Here is a 19,313-nt window from a genome sequence, read left to right as displayed (position 1 = left end):
AAGGGAATGGTATTAAATTACCTTTTTATTTGACTTTATCCACAATGGTTTGATGAAACACTATTTTGTAATGTTGCACGTTAGAATGGAGATGTTGTCCTGTCGGTTTGCTATAGATTACACTTCATGTCACAGTAAAGTAACACCCTTTTTTTGTCAATGATGTACACTGCACTTGTCTATGTTGGACTAACAGATCAGAATCGTTTTATTAAAAGAAATTTAAATGTGCATGACTTTTTTTAAGAAAGTGATAAAATAAAAATATTAATGTAATAGTATTTTATTTACAGTATTTAAAGTAATACCAATTTGTTTTTTGTCCAGCAGGGGGTGGTCAACCGTTTACACGCGCCCATAGGGTGCAACGTGACGTAGAAGAAGAATATTTGCATAATGTAGTTTTAGGACGACAGTTTGAATATCACCGATGTCATCGAAGTGACTGTACTGGCAACCTTAATATGGGGGACAAACTAGACGAAGGAAACTCAGTCTGGATGTCCCGGCTGCCTGAGGAGCACCTTGATGTGTCGCTGTGGAATTTGGCCATTCCCGGTAACAACAATAAAAATGTCGACCGAAAGTTTGACATTTCCCAACACGCTGGTGTGTTTTTGTCTTTGTACGTGGGTCTTTCAGGGAGCCACGACAGCATGTCCTTCTGTCTGGACGTGTCCTCTCCAGTTTTAGAGTCGGAGTCCCGGTTCCTCAAAATTGTGGACAAAGTCGCTCCCTGTTGGACTCGGCCGTGTGTGTCCCGTTGGGCCACCACTCAGGTACGACGTACACAAAGGTGCGTGTTCGTCATAGCCGAGTCTGTATGGTTTGCCTTTCCACAGTACGTCTAAGTTCAGGGTAATTTATTCAAACTTGAGCTGACGTGGGAGGAATGGCGTATTTTACAGTCACTGTCGATATTTTTGTTCTCTTTAACGAAGAACTGTATTTTTATATACTACCCTTTAATAGGCTGGAGAAAATCACACCACCGCTGAGTACCTAGTTGGTTTCACTTCCTGCCTTTCTACGAACTACAGTCTTATCTATGTAACACTACTGACATCTAGTGGCTGGTAGTAGAATATCATATATCATTACTCCATTACCGTTCTTCCCCCTTTTTTGACTGAAACCTGAACATCAAATGAAAATGAGGAAAGTGTATTTACATACTTATGGTGTGCACTCAGCAAGCGGTGCTGGGTCGCCAGTGTGACCTCGGCATTCGCTTCTTGGACCTGCGGATTGCCAGGAAGCCAAAGGACTGCTACGACTTATTCTTTGCCCATGGCATTTATACGTGGATTACTGTCAAGGTACGCACACACACACAAGCAATACATATTTGACCAAGGCATCTTTTGCACCATGTGCATCAAATTCAAATGATAAACCCATGAAACCTCATCAAATCTAAAGTTTAAAATTGTTCATATTTTCATCATGACAGAACCACCACAGATCATTCAGTGTGAGACGCACATGTTGTTTCTCTGGTTGCATGAGGAATATGCCGGGGGGGCAATGAAAACAGGCTGCAGGCCACAACCTGTCCCCCGGTCCCACACTTTGGCCACTCACTGATCTAAATGATTGTTTTTTTGTTCAGCCCAATGTGAGCCTGCTCCACATACTGTATCATCATGATTGCTGTGTGGGCAGGAAGCGCTGGATGACCTGGCCACCTGGTTGGATGCTCACCCCAGGGAGGTTGTTATTGTTTGCTGCTCGCATTTTGCTGATCTGACTCTCGGTGACCACACACGGCTCGTCGAGTACCTCATATCGCTGTTTGGAACCAAGCTCTGCTGCTCACAGGTAAGTTCATTTGTATATATTTTTTTGTAATCAAACACCAATGGAAGCCTTCTTATGCAGGATAATCCCACCCTGCGATCCTGTTGGTCCAGAGGGCAGCAGGTTATTGTTTCCTATGACAACCAGGAGATGGTGCAGCGTCATTCTGAACTGTGGACTGGAATACCTTACTGGTATAAGTTATTCAGTAGGTACATTCACATCTCAGAGTCCTAAGTGTGAATGTCTTATCCCAGGTACGCTGATAGCCCCGACCCTAACAAGGTGATTGCTTACTTGGAGGCCCAGAAGCAGAAAGGCAGACCTGGTAGGATCTTTTGTATCAGGCAGGTCTACATTTGATCACTTGAATGGAATAAGATGACTCAAGTTTTGCTCTCCAGCTGGATTTTACATCAGTGGCCTGAACCTCACAGAGCATGCGGCGTACATCCTCTTCCATCCTTTGCAGAGCATGAGAAAAATGACAACGCAGGCGATCATGCTACTGCTTGGCTGGGTGAGGGAACAACGTCCGGGACCTCAGGCGGGCTGCGTGAACATCATCTGCTGCGACTTTGTGGATGTCGCTCAGTTCTGCGATGATGTGATTGGCCTGAACTACAAAGGCGGCGTGGACAGAGACAAGACTGGTTAGTCTGTTAGCATACACCGGCTAGTAGCTACACATGCACAAGTATGAGTCCTTTCTGTGTGAAAATCTGAAGTTTAAATCCAGCCTTTGACAACCCATCTTTTATTAATCTTTCTAGCTCAAATACGAGGAGGGAAACATTCTTAGCTTGATGAAGAAATGTCAGCATGTACAGTACACATCGATGGCCGGGAATTAAGGCAGGAAAAAGATGTTTGACACCAATCGTCACGAGAGTTTCACCTCGCAGTTCATGGCCGCGTCAGTTCTGTCCCTCCCCTGCAGTTCATGTTACACACAGTCGAAAAGAAAAGACGATCTTCAACAGGATCTTATTTCTTCTTCTTCTCCTGTGTGCTTGTGAACCACTGGTCCAGCAGCTTCTTGCTGTAGTATATCTGCCAGCCGTGCACTTGCACGGCAATGACGATGACCAGATACATGACCGACACGGCAGAGAAGCCAAGGATGAAGCGGTAGGCTTTGCCGTGCCGGTACAGCTGCTGAGCGAACGGAAACATCTCCATGCTCCCATAGATGAGCGGCGCCACGGAGAAAAGCCCAGCGCTGATCATGGAGATGACCAGGTAGCTGATGTTGTTACGAGGCAAAGCCAGGAAGCAGAAGACTGTGGGGATGATACTGAGGAGGTACGGGTACTCCCATTGGTATGGCGAGGCAATAGTCTTGTGGGACACCAGACTCAGCTGGTTCACGATCACCTGACAAGGGAAAAACATTGAAGTAGGAGTACAACTAGAACTTGTGTTGTATGAGCTTTTACCTGAGCTGCCATCAGTCCCCAGATGAGCAGGTGGACAATGTTGAGTTTACGGATTTCGGATTTGAGGGCAACACTGCTCAGGATGACACCACGGGAAACAAAGAATAATGATGCCATCAATCATTTGTACATTTGCCAGACAGATTCACTACCCACCTCATCTGGTAGTGTGAGGCAACACGCTCTCTGTGCTGAAAGTCGCTCCCATCTGTGCCCGTCGCCCGCGGTCCTGCTCGGGAAGCCATGCCTGGGTTCTGGATGCAAAGCAGTCTGGACTGTACACATTGTTACACTTCCTCCTGTTACTCTGCTACAGCAGTTGTACGTTTGTTGATGTCTCCGCCATTCTACAGCACATCTGCACTTCCTATCATTCCCTTATTCAAGTATAACTGGTTGCCTTATTGGAAGACTCGAAATGTGATAAAGACAGCAGCTAGCAGGCTAACGCAGCTGGATATCGTCGCTGGCTTTCAGCGTGGATGTGACTGTGCGTTGAAATGTAACTCCATGCTTTCCACATACAACGTACACTTAAGAATACAAAGCACTTACATTTTAAACGAGAGCGTTAATATAATTCTCAGTGTTGGAATACTTCGGCCGCTGCTGCCTGCCCAACACCAGCGCCGTCAGTGTGCGGAAGGGAAAGGGTGACATCAGCAACTTTGATTGGCCAAATGGACTTCTTTGCTGTCGTCTGATTTTTCGTAGTTAGGTAATTGTCGCCGTCTTGTGTCTTGGGTGTATATTGCAGCCAACCATCACCTTTATCCGGGTATCATCTGACTTTTCTCACTGCTTTTAATATTTATGGGACTATAACGGTGCCGTATAATCGTTACTTTTTTGCATGTTTAATGTTGTTTTACTAAAAATCACAAAATCACCACAGATGCGATTCATAGTGTGTGAGGCAAGACACCAAACCCGCCGTTGCTATCATCGTTTAATTCTTGTCACCCCTTTCACAGTTTTCAGGGTGACATCCTATTGTCATAAGGGCATGAATATAATTTCATTGCCAAAGTGGTGAAGCTACAAATAACAGAGTACATTATAGCTCTAGTTTTATACACACATTTATATTGGTGTTAAAAACACTCAAAACTTTATTGGATAATGTTATAATGTGTTCGATTTACCATGCAAAGTCTCAGCAATGTCATATCCTGCAGAATAAGTCGGCACTGTGCAATGACAATAACATTCAATTTCACCTACAATATAAACATTTTTATGCTTCATTTTGGAGTGGCTTGACTCATTTACAAACCCAAATAATCAAATGATCAGTAGTCAAACCATTTATTTTTGACACATTTGATGAGTGAATCATTCACATTCAAAGCAAAAACAAAATTTGATTGATTGATTAGTGATCGATCCAGGGTGGATCGGATCACCCAAAGTCAATTGAGATACACTGCAGCTTGAATAAAAATTGCACATTTTGGAGCGGCCTTTTATTGTAGCCAGCTTAAGGCACACCTCTACAATAATCAGACTGCAATACCGTGAAAGCGAAAAGTGACGTTCATGTGTACGTACAGACATAATGATTTTAATGCAATATCTGTCCCGATTTCTTATTGTTGCCATAGCACATTGGAAAAGCTTTAGTTGTACATTTAAGATGTGTCACTTAGATTGGGTACAATAAGTTTCCAGAAAATGTGGAGTGGACATACTGACTAGCATAAAGTCCTGCTGCCTGGTCAGATGGAAGCTGAACATGCACAGTGTCAGCCTGCTGTAGTGGGAGCACTGCGCTCCCCGATGCCTGATCCAGCAAGCCCTTGGTGCACTCATCGTAAGTGTACATGACAGGCTCATTGTTCTTCATCAGCGCCATCCACACATTATTTTCTTTGCAGTGGATGTGGTAAGCAAAATAGTAAATTCCTGGCACGCTACAGGTAAAAAGGCCATTTTGAGGGTTGTAGTCCTGATTGCCATTGTATAGAACTTTGTCGAAAATGACAGGAGAACCGACAGGTGGAAACGGATCGGTGATCTTTGCTGTGAAAGCTGGCATTTCCAAAGCATTACCACCAACGTAGGCGCCATTCTGCTTCCTGTACACTTGTTTCTGGCCATGGTATGGACCTGAAGCTGGCAAGGTCTGTCCAAGGTCAGGGTATACAGACGGAGATCCCGGAGGACCAGGGGGTCCAGGTTGTCCTGGTAGTCCAGGTAGTCCAGGAGGCCCACTAGGGCCAGAGTTACCCTTAGGACCAACATGGCCAGCAGGTCCTGGTATTCCATCCCCAGGATAGCCAGGCACCCCAGGAGAGCCTGTTTCCCCCTTTTGACCAAGCAGCCCAGGAGGTCCAATTGGTCCACTTGGTCCTGTAAGTCCTGGAATCCCTTGTGGTCCCTCTTGCCCCATGTCACCAGGTTGTCCGCCTTCTCCTCTTGGTCCAGTTAATCCCGCAGTACCAGGGGCACCAGATAACCCCCTACTGCCAGGTTCCCCCTTGTGGCCAATTGGTCCTTGAAGGCCTCTCAGACCAGGTTGTCCCGCCTCGCCTCTCAAACCTGGCTGTCCTGTAAGGCCTGGTGGTCCTAAATCCCCTTTTAATCCTGGTTTTCCTTTTGGTCCACCATCACCATCTTCTCCCTTCTGACCTGGGAAGCCAATGCTACCTACAGGCCCCATTGGGCCAGGTCGGCCTGGTCTACCACTTGAACCAGTGGGACCGATAACACCTGGAAAACCTCCATGACCCTTATCTCCTTTTGGGCCTGGAGATCCAGGGAGCCCACTGTGTCCCTTGTGACCTTTGGGTCCTGGAAATCCTGGTTTGCCATAACCAGGCAAACCTGGACTTCCTGGTAATCCTGGAGTGCCAGCTTCACCTTTTCCACCAGGAATTCCTGGTTGCCCTCGAAAGCCATCCTTCCCTGGTTTTCCAATTCCTGAGACACCCGGTAGCCCAGGTTGCCCTCTATCACCAGGTGGTCCTTCTGGTCCTGGTTCGCCACGAAGACCGGGTTTTCCTGGTATTCCTGGCTGCCCAGGAAGACCATTTATGCCAGGCTTTCCAATCCCGGAGACCCCAGCATGTCCGGGTGGACCCGGTGGTCCACTAAGTCCTTTCAATCCGGGTAAACCAGGTATTCCAAGTCCTTTTTCTCCTTTGGGGCCTGGTTGGCCAGTAAGCCCAGGGGGACCTTTTTGCCCTGGTTCTCCTTGAAGACCTGGTTGTCCAGGCAGGCCTTGACCTCCTGCCTTTGAAATCCCGGGGAGGCCAGGTGGACCAGGAAGTCCTGGAGGACCAGGAAGTCCATTTGGCCCTTCACCACCACTGGGTCCTGGATCACCCTGTGGTCCCGGCAAACCAGGTCCTCCCGGTTTTCCAGGTAATCCTGGCATTCCTGGTTTCCCGATTCCTTGGTATCCTCGAGGACCAGGAGGACCTGCCTTTCCTGGCATTCCCTGCATCCCCTGGCCTGGAAGTCCTGGTGGTCCTTGAGGTCCTGGTGGCCCTGATGGTCCCAGTGGGCCTTGAACTCCCTGAAGTCCAACTCTGACACCATCTCCTTTAGAAACAGGGAGAGGTGGGCCTTTGGCTCCTCTGGGAAATGTTTGCCCTTCAGAAACAGAGAACATTTGGCAGTGAGAGGTGAGGGTTAAACCCTGATGAACAAAACTCATTACTTTGGTTTTCTTTTAAACGATAACAGATACCTTTGCTTTCAGTTAGTAGTCGCTCTTTGCCCAACTGAAATGGCAGCTGAGAGAGCTCCTGTACATACTGACCCAGGAATGGCATCTCATTCCCTATGAAGGGCTGCTGAGGGTGGCCATCATTGTACTGTGGCCGGGCCTGGTGTTGCTGAGGCGGTGCCTTGCTCCTGTAGAAAGCACCGCTGTGGGCCTGGTGGATCAAGGCGGTGATTATGTGGATGTGATGGAGGAGTATAGACACCATTTTCTACTGTGGAGTAGAAACATTGATGCAACTGGAATGACAAATTCAGCTTTGACTTGGAAGTAGCTGAGGTGGGCCAGTGGAGCTGTGGACTTACTTTCAGATTAGCCAGGTAAATACCTTCAGCTTCTGTTTTGCCCGAAATTAGGTTTCTTCTATGTTGTCCCCAAGGCATCAGTGGCGTGGCGGCCATGTAGAGGCTGTGGTCAAGTCTCAGGTCTACCAAAATAGAAACATCAAGTTCATAAAGACCTGGGAGCGTCTTCATTTTCCTGCTTCTTCACTGAATAAATATTAAAATGTTGTAGGATGTAATGAAATTTAAATGACTGTTTCAAATGTGACCAGAAATACACAAATATATATATTTAAAAGGTTATACTATAAACATACATATCATACAAATTTTCTTTTAGAATAACATTTGATCCATCACTAAAGACATACTGATGGATTTCTACTAGTGTAGAAAATTAGGAAATCTTCACACTCTGAACCTTTGTGAGTCGGATTCCAGCTGGTGCATAAAGTACGCCTTAAAGGGGTAGTTTGGATTTTTTGACATTAAGTTATATGACAACTGTTGTATGACAGCAGTACCGGGCCCTTAGGGGTCTCCAGTGCTGAAATTGATTATCATGCCATTATTGTCAAAGTAAAAGCATTTGGAAAAGACACAAAGTTCATGAAGTGCAAATCGAAAGATATGACAGCAGAGTTTTCGTACAGGCTGAGACCTGAAACAAAAGTTGGACTGGACATCCGGGGATTATGTCACAATCTGGACGGCTCTAAAGACCAGCCTGACAACAGCATATTTAACCTGATGCTCACCTGCTCCTTTGTCAGGGTGAATATGCACCAGAGTAGTGAATAAATGTGTCAGCACCTTTTTTTCACCATGGTCCCTTTCACAATAAAACATTTATTAAATGACCCGATGCAGGGAAGATGGCATGTAACCAAATGGAGGCTGGTTCCTCGGAGGCTCCTTGCCAGACGAGCTGGTTCAGTGAGGTGCCACTCGCCTTTAATGACCTTGGGCTCAGCTTTGAAAATAATCACATTTCCATTTTGGCCTTCACTGGTTCCAGTTGGACGACTCTAAGAGCAGTTTTTGGAGCACTGTTTGGACTCAGACGTTGACGTGCAAAACACTCAGCTGACAGCACGGGTTGAAGCCAAGACATTTGGGGAATGCACCTTTGTGTGTGTGTGAGTGCATGTGAGTGTGTGAGTGCCTGCCTGTTGTTGTATCTAAAAGTTCTTGACAGCTGAATTTGTATTTGAAAAAAAATGTCTGAAGTCCATTAGTGTATACCAAGCCTTTCAAATATAAATAATAATGGAATACATACATACTGTAGTCGGATTCATAATTCGACATGTCCAAATAGGAGTAGGAAGAAGCAAAGCGTATTTAATCCTACCCCCTCTCCGTTTCACGTCAATTGCAGGAGGTTTTTACCACAGGTCATATTTCTCCTCTCCTGTTTTGGGTAAGATCTGTATTACGTTTTTGAGTAGCCGGCTGCTAACAGACATTCTTGCGAGCGTATCAATGACTCATGTTTTTTTGGCATTCGTTGCTGGTGCTGGAACGTAAATCCCATGAAAAGCTGGGATCAACTGCAAATAGTTGCAATTTTCTCTCTGTGCAATCATGATTGGGACATGAATTGAGAAGTAAATTAAATAAGTACAAAATCACACTCAAAAATATTACTCCAAAAATGTGGCAAAATGGGCTTGGAGGGAGTTTCACACCCATCTGCGAACCGCCACCAACTAAACACAGAGTGTCCAAGAAGCCATCGGGACCACATCATCTGCACATAGCTGTGACTCAAACAGAATCAGTGCAAATGAAGCAAATCACAAATGATGTGTATCATGTGATGTGTAACTGCCGCTGTGCAGCAACAATGAAGTCCCAGCATGAAAGCAACCAGGGGCTGCTGCTGTGGCTGATGGCATAGGATAAAAACTGCACAAAAACTACACACCTTTAACAATTGCCGCTATGTTGTGCATATTATATATTATATATATATATATATATATAATATATATATATATAATATATATATATGTATATATATATATATATATATATATATATATATATATATATATATATATATATATGTATATTTATTCATCCATCCATTCGGTCGTGTGGGTGCTGGAGCCTATCCCAGCTGTGTTCGGGCGAGAGGCGGGGTGCACCCTGGACGGGTGGCTAGCCAATCACAGGGCACATATGTATGTATATATATATATACATGTGTATACGTGTGTGTGTGTGTGTATGTATGTATTCCATTTCACAAACAATTAAAATGAATGAGATGATTTTCAAAGAATGATCGACATTTTTGCATAGAGGCCTACTAACAACAACTGTCAGTTCTCTGAATCAATCTCCTGGTATGGCTGCTAATCCAAGTCAATAATTCCATAAGGCTAATAGATTATTAGAAAAGCCATCTCAAAATCTGAACTAGGTATTTTCTAACTCAACTTGCAGATCATGTGTTTGTAGTGACCCAGAAGTCCAGAGACCAGAAATCCGACAGGAGCAGAAGAGCATAGACTCATTGCGGCGGGATCAAGAAGCACATTCCCTCCGTACTACATCAACACTTCCTGTTCAGGAGTAGGAAGAAATATGTGTGGCGCTGTGGAGACAGCGTACATCAACGAGGTGGTGGAGTCTGGGCCTGCTCAGTTGCCTTGACATTCAGCGCAACTCTTAAGGCACAGGGAGGTTTACCACGTACTTTACGTGTTTGTTACGCTTGCATCAACGTATGCTGTCATCAAACCCTTGAGCTCTGAGCTGGCAGGTGCGCACGCAAACACATGGCTTCCTGGCAGCCTGGGGGCCGTGCACCATGATTACTTGGCTTTGTGGATGCAAGAGAACTCTAAAAGCCCGTTTGTGCACAACAGCCAAAATGCAGGATTATGCAACAAAGCACTGCTTATTAGTCTCAGGCCATCTCCTGGTTTCCATCCTTCAACCATCTGCATGGTTTTGATTTTAAAGAGCCAATCCAATCAGGAAATACAAAAACCACCAGTAGCAGCAGACTGCAAGTGGTGGTACGTCTTACCTTCATGTCTTCTGCTGCAGGGTGGATGTAGCACAGATCGGGGAGGCTGTGAGACTTTATGTGCGAGAGGGAGGAGCTACAGGAGGAGCAGAGGAGGGAGTCCAAACATCGAGAACAGGATCTCAAGAGAAAAGGCACAGACAAGAAAAAACTGGGAAAGTACTGTAAAGTATTTGTCTTGGCCGAGCTTTGAGTCATTTTCATTTCTGTCTGGTTGCAGACGCACCAGCACAAGCCGTTTAGATCCAGAGGAAAGCCTGACCAAAAAATAATGGCCATCGCATTGACCTAACAATGGGGCTCAAATATTTAACAGCTGAAAACTCAGCTTTCAGTATCAGTGTCTTCATGCTTGAAGAACTCTTTTCTAAATTGTTTAAGCTGTTGCAGACGTTATCTCATCTCATGTTGTTCATCTATTTTCATCATCGCTGTGCCAGCGACTCATGCAGTGCTTGGAACAGATCAATATCTTCTCAATAGCATTTCAAATCAGGGGGTGTGGGAAATATAACAAGAGAAGCACTGCATTAGATCATTCAGGTTTCTTCTCCCGAGTATTTGAACTTTTGCTCAACGTCTTGCTTATTTCACGCAGACAATCCCCGCTCGGAACAGATGGTTCACATTTGAAATATCATTCTTCATACGCTTTGTTTTATTCCACGTCTGCTGTGGCAGAAGGACAACACGTCGTCTGACCTGCAGCGCTTTTCACAGCAAACGGTATTGCTACATCAAGCAACAAAGCCATCAAGCTTTGTTCAAGCTTTGTTTGAGCCATCAAGTTAGGCCAGCTCCACCACCACCAACAGCCAGCCATCAAGCTAGGCCGGATCCACCACCAACAGCCAGCCATCAAGCTAGGCTGGATCCACCACCAACAGCCAGCCATCAAGCTAGGCCGGATCCACCACCACCTGGATTCAGAGTCACAACTACTGATGATAACATCTTTGACGGAGCGTGACTGCCCAGCTGCGGACCCACAACAACGATCAGGATCCCGAACAACTGGGTTGGCCGAGGCCAAAAAAGGTGCATAGCTTCTTCTTGCTGTGTCTCTGTGTTCTGCAGCTGCATCAACATGCATCCTTTAATAAGATCTCCCTCGGCGTACTGGTTTTTACTGCTCATCTTTGCTCTGTTCATTACAACCCAGCCCTCCTGCGACACTAGCAGACTTTTGCACTGGCTTGTAACAGTTACCTATGGGGTTAGTACGCTGGACTTCCCACTATTGCCCAATGATGCTCCCACTTTCTGGATCACAAAAAATGCAGAGCTATTCAGACTTTCTGCTTCACACTCCCCACTTTACTGTTTTGTGTTACTGCAGCAATTCATTGACTCTCCCCTCCCATTACCTGGCAAATTAACTATGAAAGACAAAAGCATTAATCCAAAATCATACCTTGGCTCCACCCTTGCTGCATTTTAATTGTTCTTATGTTACTTATCTCAGGGAATATTCATCCTAACCCAGACCGGGCTACCTTTAGTCATAGTTGTTCCTATTTGGATGTTTTATATTTGCCCAGTTGTTTCCTTGTTTTTCTGATACAATGCGGCTTCCTCCTTTGTTGGCTTTATTGTACATTGTGTGGCTATCATAAAGAGATCCTAACTCTCCAAGAGTACAACAAGAGTACAACACAACAGTTTGAGGAAGCCCCCTTCATGTTGGCTTTACACTCGCCTTGAAGTATAAACCATTTCCCCGCACAGGAATGTGAAATAGTCTCTCTTTTCTTGGTAAATCCGGTAAGAAAGGGAAAAGATGACATCATTGCAATTTCAGCTGGCTAACAGGGAAAGAAAACACGTGGTTACATTTAGCTGAAGGTCAGTGAGGAAAACGTCAGCTTGTGTTTCATGTGTGGCCTGCAACATCCCAAGGAGTCGACCTCCTGGCATTATCTGTATTTGATGGGCGGCCACTCTTCTACTCTTCTAGCATAAGAAGGACAACATCTACAGGAAGACAAATGAACAGAACAGGGTCAATGTTCTTGAGCTGTAAGAATGGGAGGTGGGGGGCGTTTAGGCCCATCGGGCACCATCAGTCATGAGGCTTCTTTGGAGAACAGGTGACCAAAGCCACAACAGATTGTTCTGTTTTCTTTTTTTGTTTGTTTGCGATTAGCCTCTAAGTTTGACCCGGAATCTCTGCAAGGTACAGCTCTACTGGGTGTAAAAACACCTGATAATGGAGGCCCCATTTCCGTTAAAACAGCTGTGACAGCTTTTATTTCCAACATCAACATGGAGACAATCTCCTCAAGTCGTCAGGGGCTGTGACAGCAACAGAACTACACAAGCCGACCCAGAAAGGAAATGAAGGATTAGAGGACGGCTGTTGTCTCTGCTGCTGGGGTCCCAGGACCCTGCTTGTGCTGCTTTGATGAACCACGGGTGATCTCTTCCTTTGCCAGCAGAGTCCGTTTATACTGGCCTGCCGAGCCTCACTGGAGACACGCAGGACACTTCTCTGCAGACCATGTTGACAGCGTGGGAAGTCATCGCCGATGAACTTGTGATGGCGGCATACTGGAGTTTACAGAGGCTGCATTAGGACCAATCAACAACGTAGAAGCTTAAAACCAGTTGACTTTCTTAGAGAGTTTGGAGCAACAGGGCAAGGCTTCCAAAATCAACTTGGATGGATTTAGCAAGGCTGTAACAACATATTTGATATTTATCAACCCCCAAAAGATGCATAAACAGAATGAAAAGACAAACATTGTATGACAGAGGTTGAATACCTTCTCTGATATTCCAAGGTGAATTAGATCATTAGACCATCTACACAATCCATAAGCACCAAACTCCTTGGGCCTGGATACCGTCTGCTCAGATCCTGCCTGGATATAAGATCATATTTCTCGACATGTTTTAGAGCTTCCAGGTTTGGCCAACAGGAACATTTCAGGAGAACTAGCGGAATTGGAAACCAGCAGTGGAAAGCAAATAAACTCATTGTCTCGAATTAGTCAGAGAGAGGAGCGGCTGACAGACCATGAACTTAATGACAGGATACAGAACCCACCAAGACCCTGAAGTGGGTCGTTTGCCGAGCATCACCACATTCATCTCAGCAGTTATGGACTTCTGGTCAAGGACAAGTCGCGGCTCAAGGTTTGCTCGCACATTAATAATCAGCCTGACACCAAGTGACTGCTGGGGGAATGAAGTACGGAATCACGCCAGACCGCAACTTGGTCAGCATTCAATGGATTGAGTCCACAACCATTCCACTGCTTCTAATGTATGAAAACCGCCCAGACAGCAAAGTCAACAGTAAAAGCATCAAAAAAGTCATAAAAGCCAAGTGGCGAACATCCGCACGTAAATTCATAAGCCCATGAAAATGTATTTTTGGGTCACATGGGTCGCCCCCCCTTTCCAAATCCTCCGACTGGCTTGACATTGACATTCTATGATTTCAGATGATTCAGCACCAGAACAGTCTGGTCTGACATTACTAAGGAGTAGGGCTTAGGTAGGTTCATGCCTCATTACTGTAATTTTGTGTACCTTACTCTAAAGCGTTACCGACCGTTTCTCTTCAAGTTCCCCAAACTTTAATTATTAAAGATGGGAACCGATTGATCAGTCACATGTCTGCCCTCCAAGGTGTAGCTTTGGGAGATGTTCCTCCAAGCCACATGGAGAATTGGCCAACTGTGGTACATTTATAAAGTACCAAGTTTTACCATGACTGGAAGTCATCATTAGGGTGAATGGATGTGTTTTAATCACAAAACAATCGATTAAATAAAAGCCATGAATTTGCAGGGCATCACTTTAATTTTCCAAAGCACATAAATTCAAACAATACATATTCTTACAATAAAAAACAAAAATAAATAAAAGGAAGAGTCCATCACTTCCTGTTGGCAATCCTCTTAGACCGTCTCAGAACCAGCGTTGGTTCCACCTCTTTCTGCTGAGCAGGTTTAGAGTTCTTTGCCTGTCTGTCATGTTTCACCTGCGAGGCCGAACCCTTTGAGGGTCCAACAGGTTTTTGCCTCCCTCGGGGACCCTGCACAGGCTCCGTATTGTCTGCCAACATCTGCTGTCCAGTGGAGGCCGTGGTCGTCTTTAAAGATGTTTTCTTGGATTTGCTGCTACTTTTGTCCTGGTCTGCTGGCCGACTTTTCTTTGGAGCAACAATCTTTCTCTTGACCTTTTCTGGGTCCTTCACAGGACCTTCAGCTGCTTGCACCTCCTCTGTTGGGCCACCACCATCGTTTAGCTCCTGAGTGATGGTCAAGCACACGTGAAGCTTTCACTTTTGCCCAAAGCTCATTTTGACACACATTACTTGAACATGCAAAGTAAGCTCTTACGTCTTGCTGAGCCAGTTCGGATGCGAGATCTGACAAGTCACAGATGAGCTGCTGAATGAGCAGCTGGAAACAGACACGTTACAAATGAAAAGGTGCTGGTCCTCCTGCTGCAGTCATGTTGCGTCTCCCTCACCTGGCCACTGGCAAGTTGTTCCTCGAGCCGTCCCCGCTCCTTTGTGTCCTTCATCCTCCTGAAACATGTGGCACATTAAGAGACCACATTTGAACTCAACATTGAAGCAGCACCACACATACTGGCGAGCCACCATCTTCTCCAGCTGACTGATGGCTTCCCTCTTCTCACTCAGTGCCACATCTACGTCTTCCCTCGTCACCCTGGCCAGCAGTGATCTGGTGTCCAGCTCCGACACTTCCGTTGCAGGCGACGGGACTCTGAGCACTAGCTTGAGAAGCTCAGCAAGCTCTGAGCTTGATGGGAACTGAACAGGACAGTGATCTGTTTGACCTTGAAGGTTCCATTTGGTGACTTATCAAGCGACCGCAGCTCACCTTCCCAAGGTGAGCACACATTTTCTCCCTGGAGGCCAGCGCAAGTTCCAAGGCCGCCGTTTCGCTCATCAACTCCTTGCGCACCTCCTTCAGCTGTTCCTGCACGAGGAGCGTCTCGTTGTTTGCCTTGCATGATGCTTCCTTCACTGGGAAAAACCCACCTCCAGCAGCTTGGATCGTTTGTCCACCTTCAACATCCTGATGAAGTCCAGGTCGTTTGTGGTGAGCTCATATCCCTTCATGCCCCTCAGCAAGGAGTCCGAGTAATCTGCACAACCTGGAGGGCATGCATGGAAATCCTTACACGCTTTAGTAGTCATTCTGATCCCTAATCATCAAATGGATTGCATAACAAAGAGGTACAGTAGACAACATTCAATTGGGGGAAATGAGAGGGCAACCATCATTGATTTTCCCACCTGGGGGCCACACACTGAAACGTAAATGTTCTTGTAGTAAACTTGTGGAAATTCCCATTGTCATAATTTGACAAAATTGGCGACTTGTTTGTTTCGCACAAAATGCTTCAACGCCGCATTTTTTCCCCCTCATAACATTGCACCTTTTCATGCTAGACTACCCCCAAATATTTTTTTCCACAGTAAATTACTAAGCCTTTTCCCATCCCATTACTGCCATTTCATTTTCCATCTATTTCAACTATATTGTGAGAATATTGTACCTTTTTCTTGTTAGAATTTGCATTTTTCCCCTCAAAATTTGAATTGAATTCCCATAGAGTCATAATTTGACAAAATTGGCAACATTTCTCACAAAATGCTTCAACTCCGCTACTAAAAACTGCATTTTTTCCCTCATAACATTGCAGCTTTTCATGCTAGACTACCCCCCCAAATATTTTTTTCCCAGTAAATTACTGTGAGCCTTTTCCCATCCAATTTCTGCTGTTTAATTTTCCATCTATTTCAACTTTGTGATAAAATTGTACCTTTTTCTTGTTAGAATTTGCCTTTTCCCCCTCAATTTGATAAAATAAAAGTTTTGTAGTTAAATTACATATTTAAAATGTGTCACAGACAATAAAAACCCCACCCCTGTTCTAGAAGGATTATCATACCCATCGTTGTACCCGCTGTGTTGACCTTTGAATCCAGTTGTTCTCCGCTGGCCCACTGTGGATAAGGTCACCAACAGATCACCAACATGACAGCCAAAGAAGCAGTAAAGTAATACCACACACACCTCTGTCATCTCCTCGCAGGTCAAAGGTTCTTCACTAGTTAGATCCTCACTGGAAAAATCCAACTCTTGCTTCACTTGGACCACGGGCGGGGTTCTGGGCAGTTGTCGACCACTGGGGATAAAGTTTAGTCTGCTCCGGTTGGCCATGGCGATGAAAGCACCAACGTTCTCATGGCGTTGGGCTCCTTGCTGCCTCTTTAGTGGAAGCCGTGTGATAAGCTATTGGTTACACCTGCTGTGGAAAACTATTGTTTCCACCTGGTGGCGCAGTATTACATTGTGACCGCCAGGAGGAGACAGAGTTACAGGTTGAAAATGCAAAGGCATAAAGAAACGTGTGTGTGCTGCCACGTACGTCTACAAATGTGAGAATGATGTTGAATTTTACACCTAATTTCCACGTTTCAACCCACGTTTTTAACCCTAACACAAACCCAAAGCCTCAAGCCTAACCCTCTAACCCTAACATCTAACCCTAACCTTAACCCTATAACCCTAACCCCTGGAGTTCCAACATTAAAGTACTGTCCTATCGACTCACAATGGTCTGAAATGTGCTACTAACATGATTCTGTGGGACACTCAGTTGGAAAAATGTTGCTTGCGTTCCAACAATGCTATCTCAATGGACAAAGTTTTTCGCAAATAACTCCCAAACAGAAGGTTGAATAGACTTGGTCACTTATGGAAGGTAGAAGTTGGTTTAATCTCGATAGGATTTACCTTTCTTTTTTTGAATGAACTTGTATTTAACCATAGTGTTAGGGGTTAGGGTTAAAGTTTAGGGTAGGGCAGGGCAGGGGTTGGCAACCCAAAATGTTGAAAGAGCCATATTGGACCAAAAAAAAAAAAACAAAAACAAATTTGTCTTGTCCTTATATGAGCCTTATAATGAAGGCCACACATGTTCTATATATCCATATTAGCTATATTAGCCTACAATCAAAATGACTAAGTTGGCTAAAGATACATAATGAGCCTTCATGATTAAATGTTTATTTTCCCTGCAGCACATCCTGTAGGGAATGACGCACCATATGACTATTCTGTTGTACATGCCGCCTCAAGTTTAACATCATTACAATATTAATAAATTGTGTTTCATTGCTTTGATTAAATTAAAGAAATGCAAAAAGAAATCCGATTTTTGATGTAATTTTTATTTTGAGGATTAAAAAAATCAACAAAATGGAACGTGCATAATTCCTGCCCCTTATCTGCAACAAAATGCAGCCTGCATTTATAAAAATAAAACAGTAGCAGGTAACAGGTAACAGGTAAAGTATATAAAATTAAATTAATACAGTTTAAGTTTGATTTCTGTGCAAATGCCAAGCAACTCGGTGCAAGGGTAAAACACACTCGGACCCGGGCAACAAAACACAATAATATCACAAGTGTCAATCCAAATATATACTGACGAAAATCAGAAATCACTGTTTTCGGACATGACTGGTCAGCTTCTCAACATCGGGCATGCAAGATGAATGCAATGAATGCAAATGATTTGGTCCAAGAAACGTTTAATCCTTTGTTCTCCTCAGTTATTTTTCTCTTTTTCCCTTTGGGATCCATGGCCCATCGGTTTGTTTACAACAGCCACCTGCCTGGCATCCAGCCCCGCTGACAGAAACGTGTGTCGCAGGCTATGACGCAAATCTTTGTTGACAGAAATGTTGAAATGTAATATTTACTCTACACATTTTTACAGCATTGGAAAATGTTAAGAATGTTTGTGTCATGTTTGTAATCCTACAGAAACCATATTAAAACAAAAAATATATTTCTCTCCCCCATCTTTTTGCATTTTCAAACATTTTTCAAAAAGCTCAAGGGAGCCACGAGGGTGGCGCTAAAAAGCCGGGTTGCCGACCCCCGGGGTAGGGTTAGAGGTTAGGGTGATAGCCAGTCGCCGTGTTCTACAAATACAACTGGGTCACATGTGACAGGAAGAGGCCTTTGCAGTGCCAGGTATGTTGTGACCAGACACACAGCTGAGTGTGGACACTCACTTACCCACTCACCCAGTCACCCACTCAAGTACTAACTCACACAGCAACATTGTAAATGATGTAAATGAAATGTGTAATTGGTTTTGTTTTACTTGTTTTTCATGATTCCATGTTTTATATGACAGAAATAAAAAGCAATAAAAACAACTTGGAGTTCCTTTGCATATAGCAAATAATGTTGTAAGTGAACTATGCTTGGATTCTGTTTTATTACTTGGTTTTTTCACTATTTTATATTGACCTCACAGGTAGGAGACCAGGGTCCAATTCCACCCTCGGCCATCTCTGTGTGGAGTTTGCATGTTCTCTCCGTGCATGCGTGGGTTTTCTCCGGGTACTCCGGTTTCCTCCAATATTCCAAAAACATGCTAAGTTAATTGGCGACTCCAAATTGTCCATAGGTATGAATGTGAGTGTGAATGGTTGTTTGTCTATATGTGCCCTGTGATTGGCTGGCCACCAGTCCAGGGTGTACCCCGCCTCTCCCCCGAAGACAGCTGGGATATGTTCCAGCATGGTTCATGGATGGTTCAGGATGGTTCATGAGCTAATATTGGCCACCGAGACGGTAGTCATTTGGCTGCATTCTGTTCACATCTCAGGATGGGTCATTAGCTGAAACTAGCCCCCCCCCCAGAGTCGAACCATTTGGCTCGCCTGTGGGCATTCTGAGGGTGGCGAGCCAAATAGCATTGGGCATTCTAGTGTTAAGGTGAAGGTGTCACACTGCCAGTCCCTCCACGTTTTTAGGGCACTCCTGGAACTCGAGAGGAAAGCGCTGAGTCGTAAATACTTCTGTTTTTAACCATCCTGCTCTTAATGATGCCGCTGAAGTGGAAGAGCGAAACAGGTCACACACAAGGCCGACAGGGGGAAGAATCATCAGCTTATGTATGTCAAGCGCACGCAGGATCTGCTTCTAGACTCCCAAACAACTAAA

General features: G+C 44.8%; 3 protein-coding genes across 7 annotated transcripts; 1 reads left to right on the top strand and 2 right to left on the bottom strand.

The window, feature by feature from the left end:
* Nucleotides 1-36: 36 nt before the first annotated feature.
* LOC131104236 (PI-PLC X domain-containing protein 1) lies at nt 37-11,266 on the top strand. 4 transcript variants are annotated; one of them, XM_058051210.2, is made up of 8 exons: nt 37-558; nt 643-779; nt 1,194-1,319; nt 1,666-1,821; nt 1,882-1,994; nt 2,058-2,128; nt 2,205-2,453; nt 10,317-11,266. In XM_058051210.2, exons 1-8 carry the CDS (start codon nt 465-467, stop codon nt 10,325-10,327), a joined length of 957 nt encoding a protein of 318 aa, XP_057907193.2. In that variant the 5' UTR covers nt 37-464; the 3' UTR covers nt 10,328-11,266. The 4 variants fall into 4 exon arrangements, with proteins under 4 accessions (XP_057907193.2, XP_078653049.1, XP_078653050.1 ...); XM_078796923.1 differs by lacking the exon at nt 10,317-11,266 and adding an exon at nt 9,708-9,787; XM_078796924.1 differs by lacking the exon at nt 10,317-11,266 and adding an exon at nt 2,574-3,890.
* On the bottom strand, nt 2,054-3,942 carry LOC131104237 (protein jagunal homolog 1-B). The gene is made up of 4 exons (XM_058051211.2): nt 3,795-3,942; nt 3,396-3,493; nt 3,240-3,312; nt 2,054-3,177 (listed from the first exon to the last, which is right to left on the bottom strand). The coding sequence occupies exons 2-4, from the start codon at nt 3,482-3,484 to the stop codon at nt 2,788-2,790; spliced, it is 552 nt and encodes a 183-aa protein (XP_057907194.1). The 5' UTR covers nt 3,485-3,493; nt 3,795-3,942; the 3' UTR covers nt 2,054-2,787.
* On the bottom strand, nt 4,876-10,485 carry LOC131104232 (uncharacterized). 2 transcript variants are annotated; one of them, XM_058051204.2, is made up of 4 exons: nt 10,297-10,485; nt 7,275-7,396; nt 6,934-7,183; nt 4,876-6,836 (listed from the first exon to the last, which is right to left on the bottom strand). In XM_058051204.2, the coding sequence occupies exons 3-4, from the start codon at nt 7,175-7,177 to the stop codon at nt 4,885-4,887; spliced, it is 2,196 nt and encodes a 731-aa protein (XP_057907187.2). In that variant the 5' UTR covers nt 7,178-7,183; nt 7,275-7,396; nt 10,297-10,485; the 3' UTR covers nt 4,876-4,884. The 2 variants fall into 2 exon arrangements, with proteins under 2 accessions (XP_057907187.2, XP_057907188.2); XM_058051205.2 differs by having other exon boundaries at nt 7,006-7,183.
* Nucleotides 11,267-19,313: the final 8,047 nt, after the last annotated feature.

This window comes from Doryrhamphus excisus, linkage group LG15, assembly GCF_037039965.1.
Source record: "Doryrhamphus excisus strain RoL-2023G ecotype Guam linkage group LG15, RoL_Dexc_Guam_v1.1, whole genome shotgun sequence".
Classification (NCBI taxonomy): domain Eukaryota; kingdom Metazoa; phylum Chordata; class Actinopteri; order Syngnathiformes; family Syngnathidae; genus Doryrhamphus; species Doryrhamphus excisus.
The sequence above is the reverse complement of the archived record's forward strand: the minus strand, read 5'-3'. Positions and strand labels throughout refer to the sequence as shown.

What these genes read in the sequence shown, in the direction of transcription:
- LOC131104237 (XM_058051211.2), bottom strand. Translation starts at nt 3,484, where the DNA reads ATGGCTTCCCGAGCAGGACCGCGGGCGACGGGCACAGATGGGAGCGAC. An exon ending in GCCTCACACTACCAGATGAG is followed by an intron (nt 3,313 to 3,395) that starts GTGGGTAGTGAA and finishes CATCCTGAGCAG; the next exon opens with TGTTGCCCTCAAATCCGAAA. An exon ending in GGGGACTGATGGCAGCTCAG is followed by an intron (nt 3,178 to 3,239) that starts GTAAAAGCTCAT and finishes TTCCCTTGTCAG; the next exon opens with GTGATCGTGAACCAGCTGAG.
- LOC131104232 (XM_058051204.2), bottom strand. Translation starts at nt 7,177, where the DNA reads ATGGTGTCTATACTCCTCCATCACATCCACATAATCACCGCCTTGATC. An exon ending in ACTACTAACTGAAAGCAAAG is followed by an intron (nt 6,837 to 6,933) that starts GTATCTGTTATC and finishes CTGTTTCTGAAG; the next exon opens with GGCAAACATTTCCCAGAGGA.
- LOC131104236 (XM_078796923.1), top strand. Translation starts at nt 465, where the DNA reads ATGGGGGACAAACTAGACGAAGGAAACTCAGTCTGGATGTCCCGGCTG. An exon ending in TGGACTGGAATACCTTACTG is followed by an intron (nt 1,995 to 2,057) that starts GTATAAGTTATT and finishes GTCTTATCCCAG; the next exon opens with GTACGCTGATAGCCCCGACC. An exon ending in CGTGGACAGAGACAAGACTG is followed by an intron (nt 2,454 to 9,707) that starts GTTAGTCTGTTA and finishes CTCAACTTGCAG; the next exon opens with ATCATGTGTTTGTAGTGACC.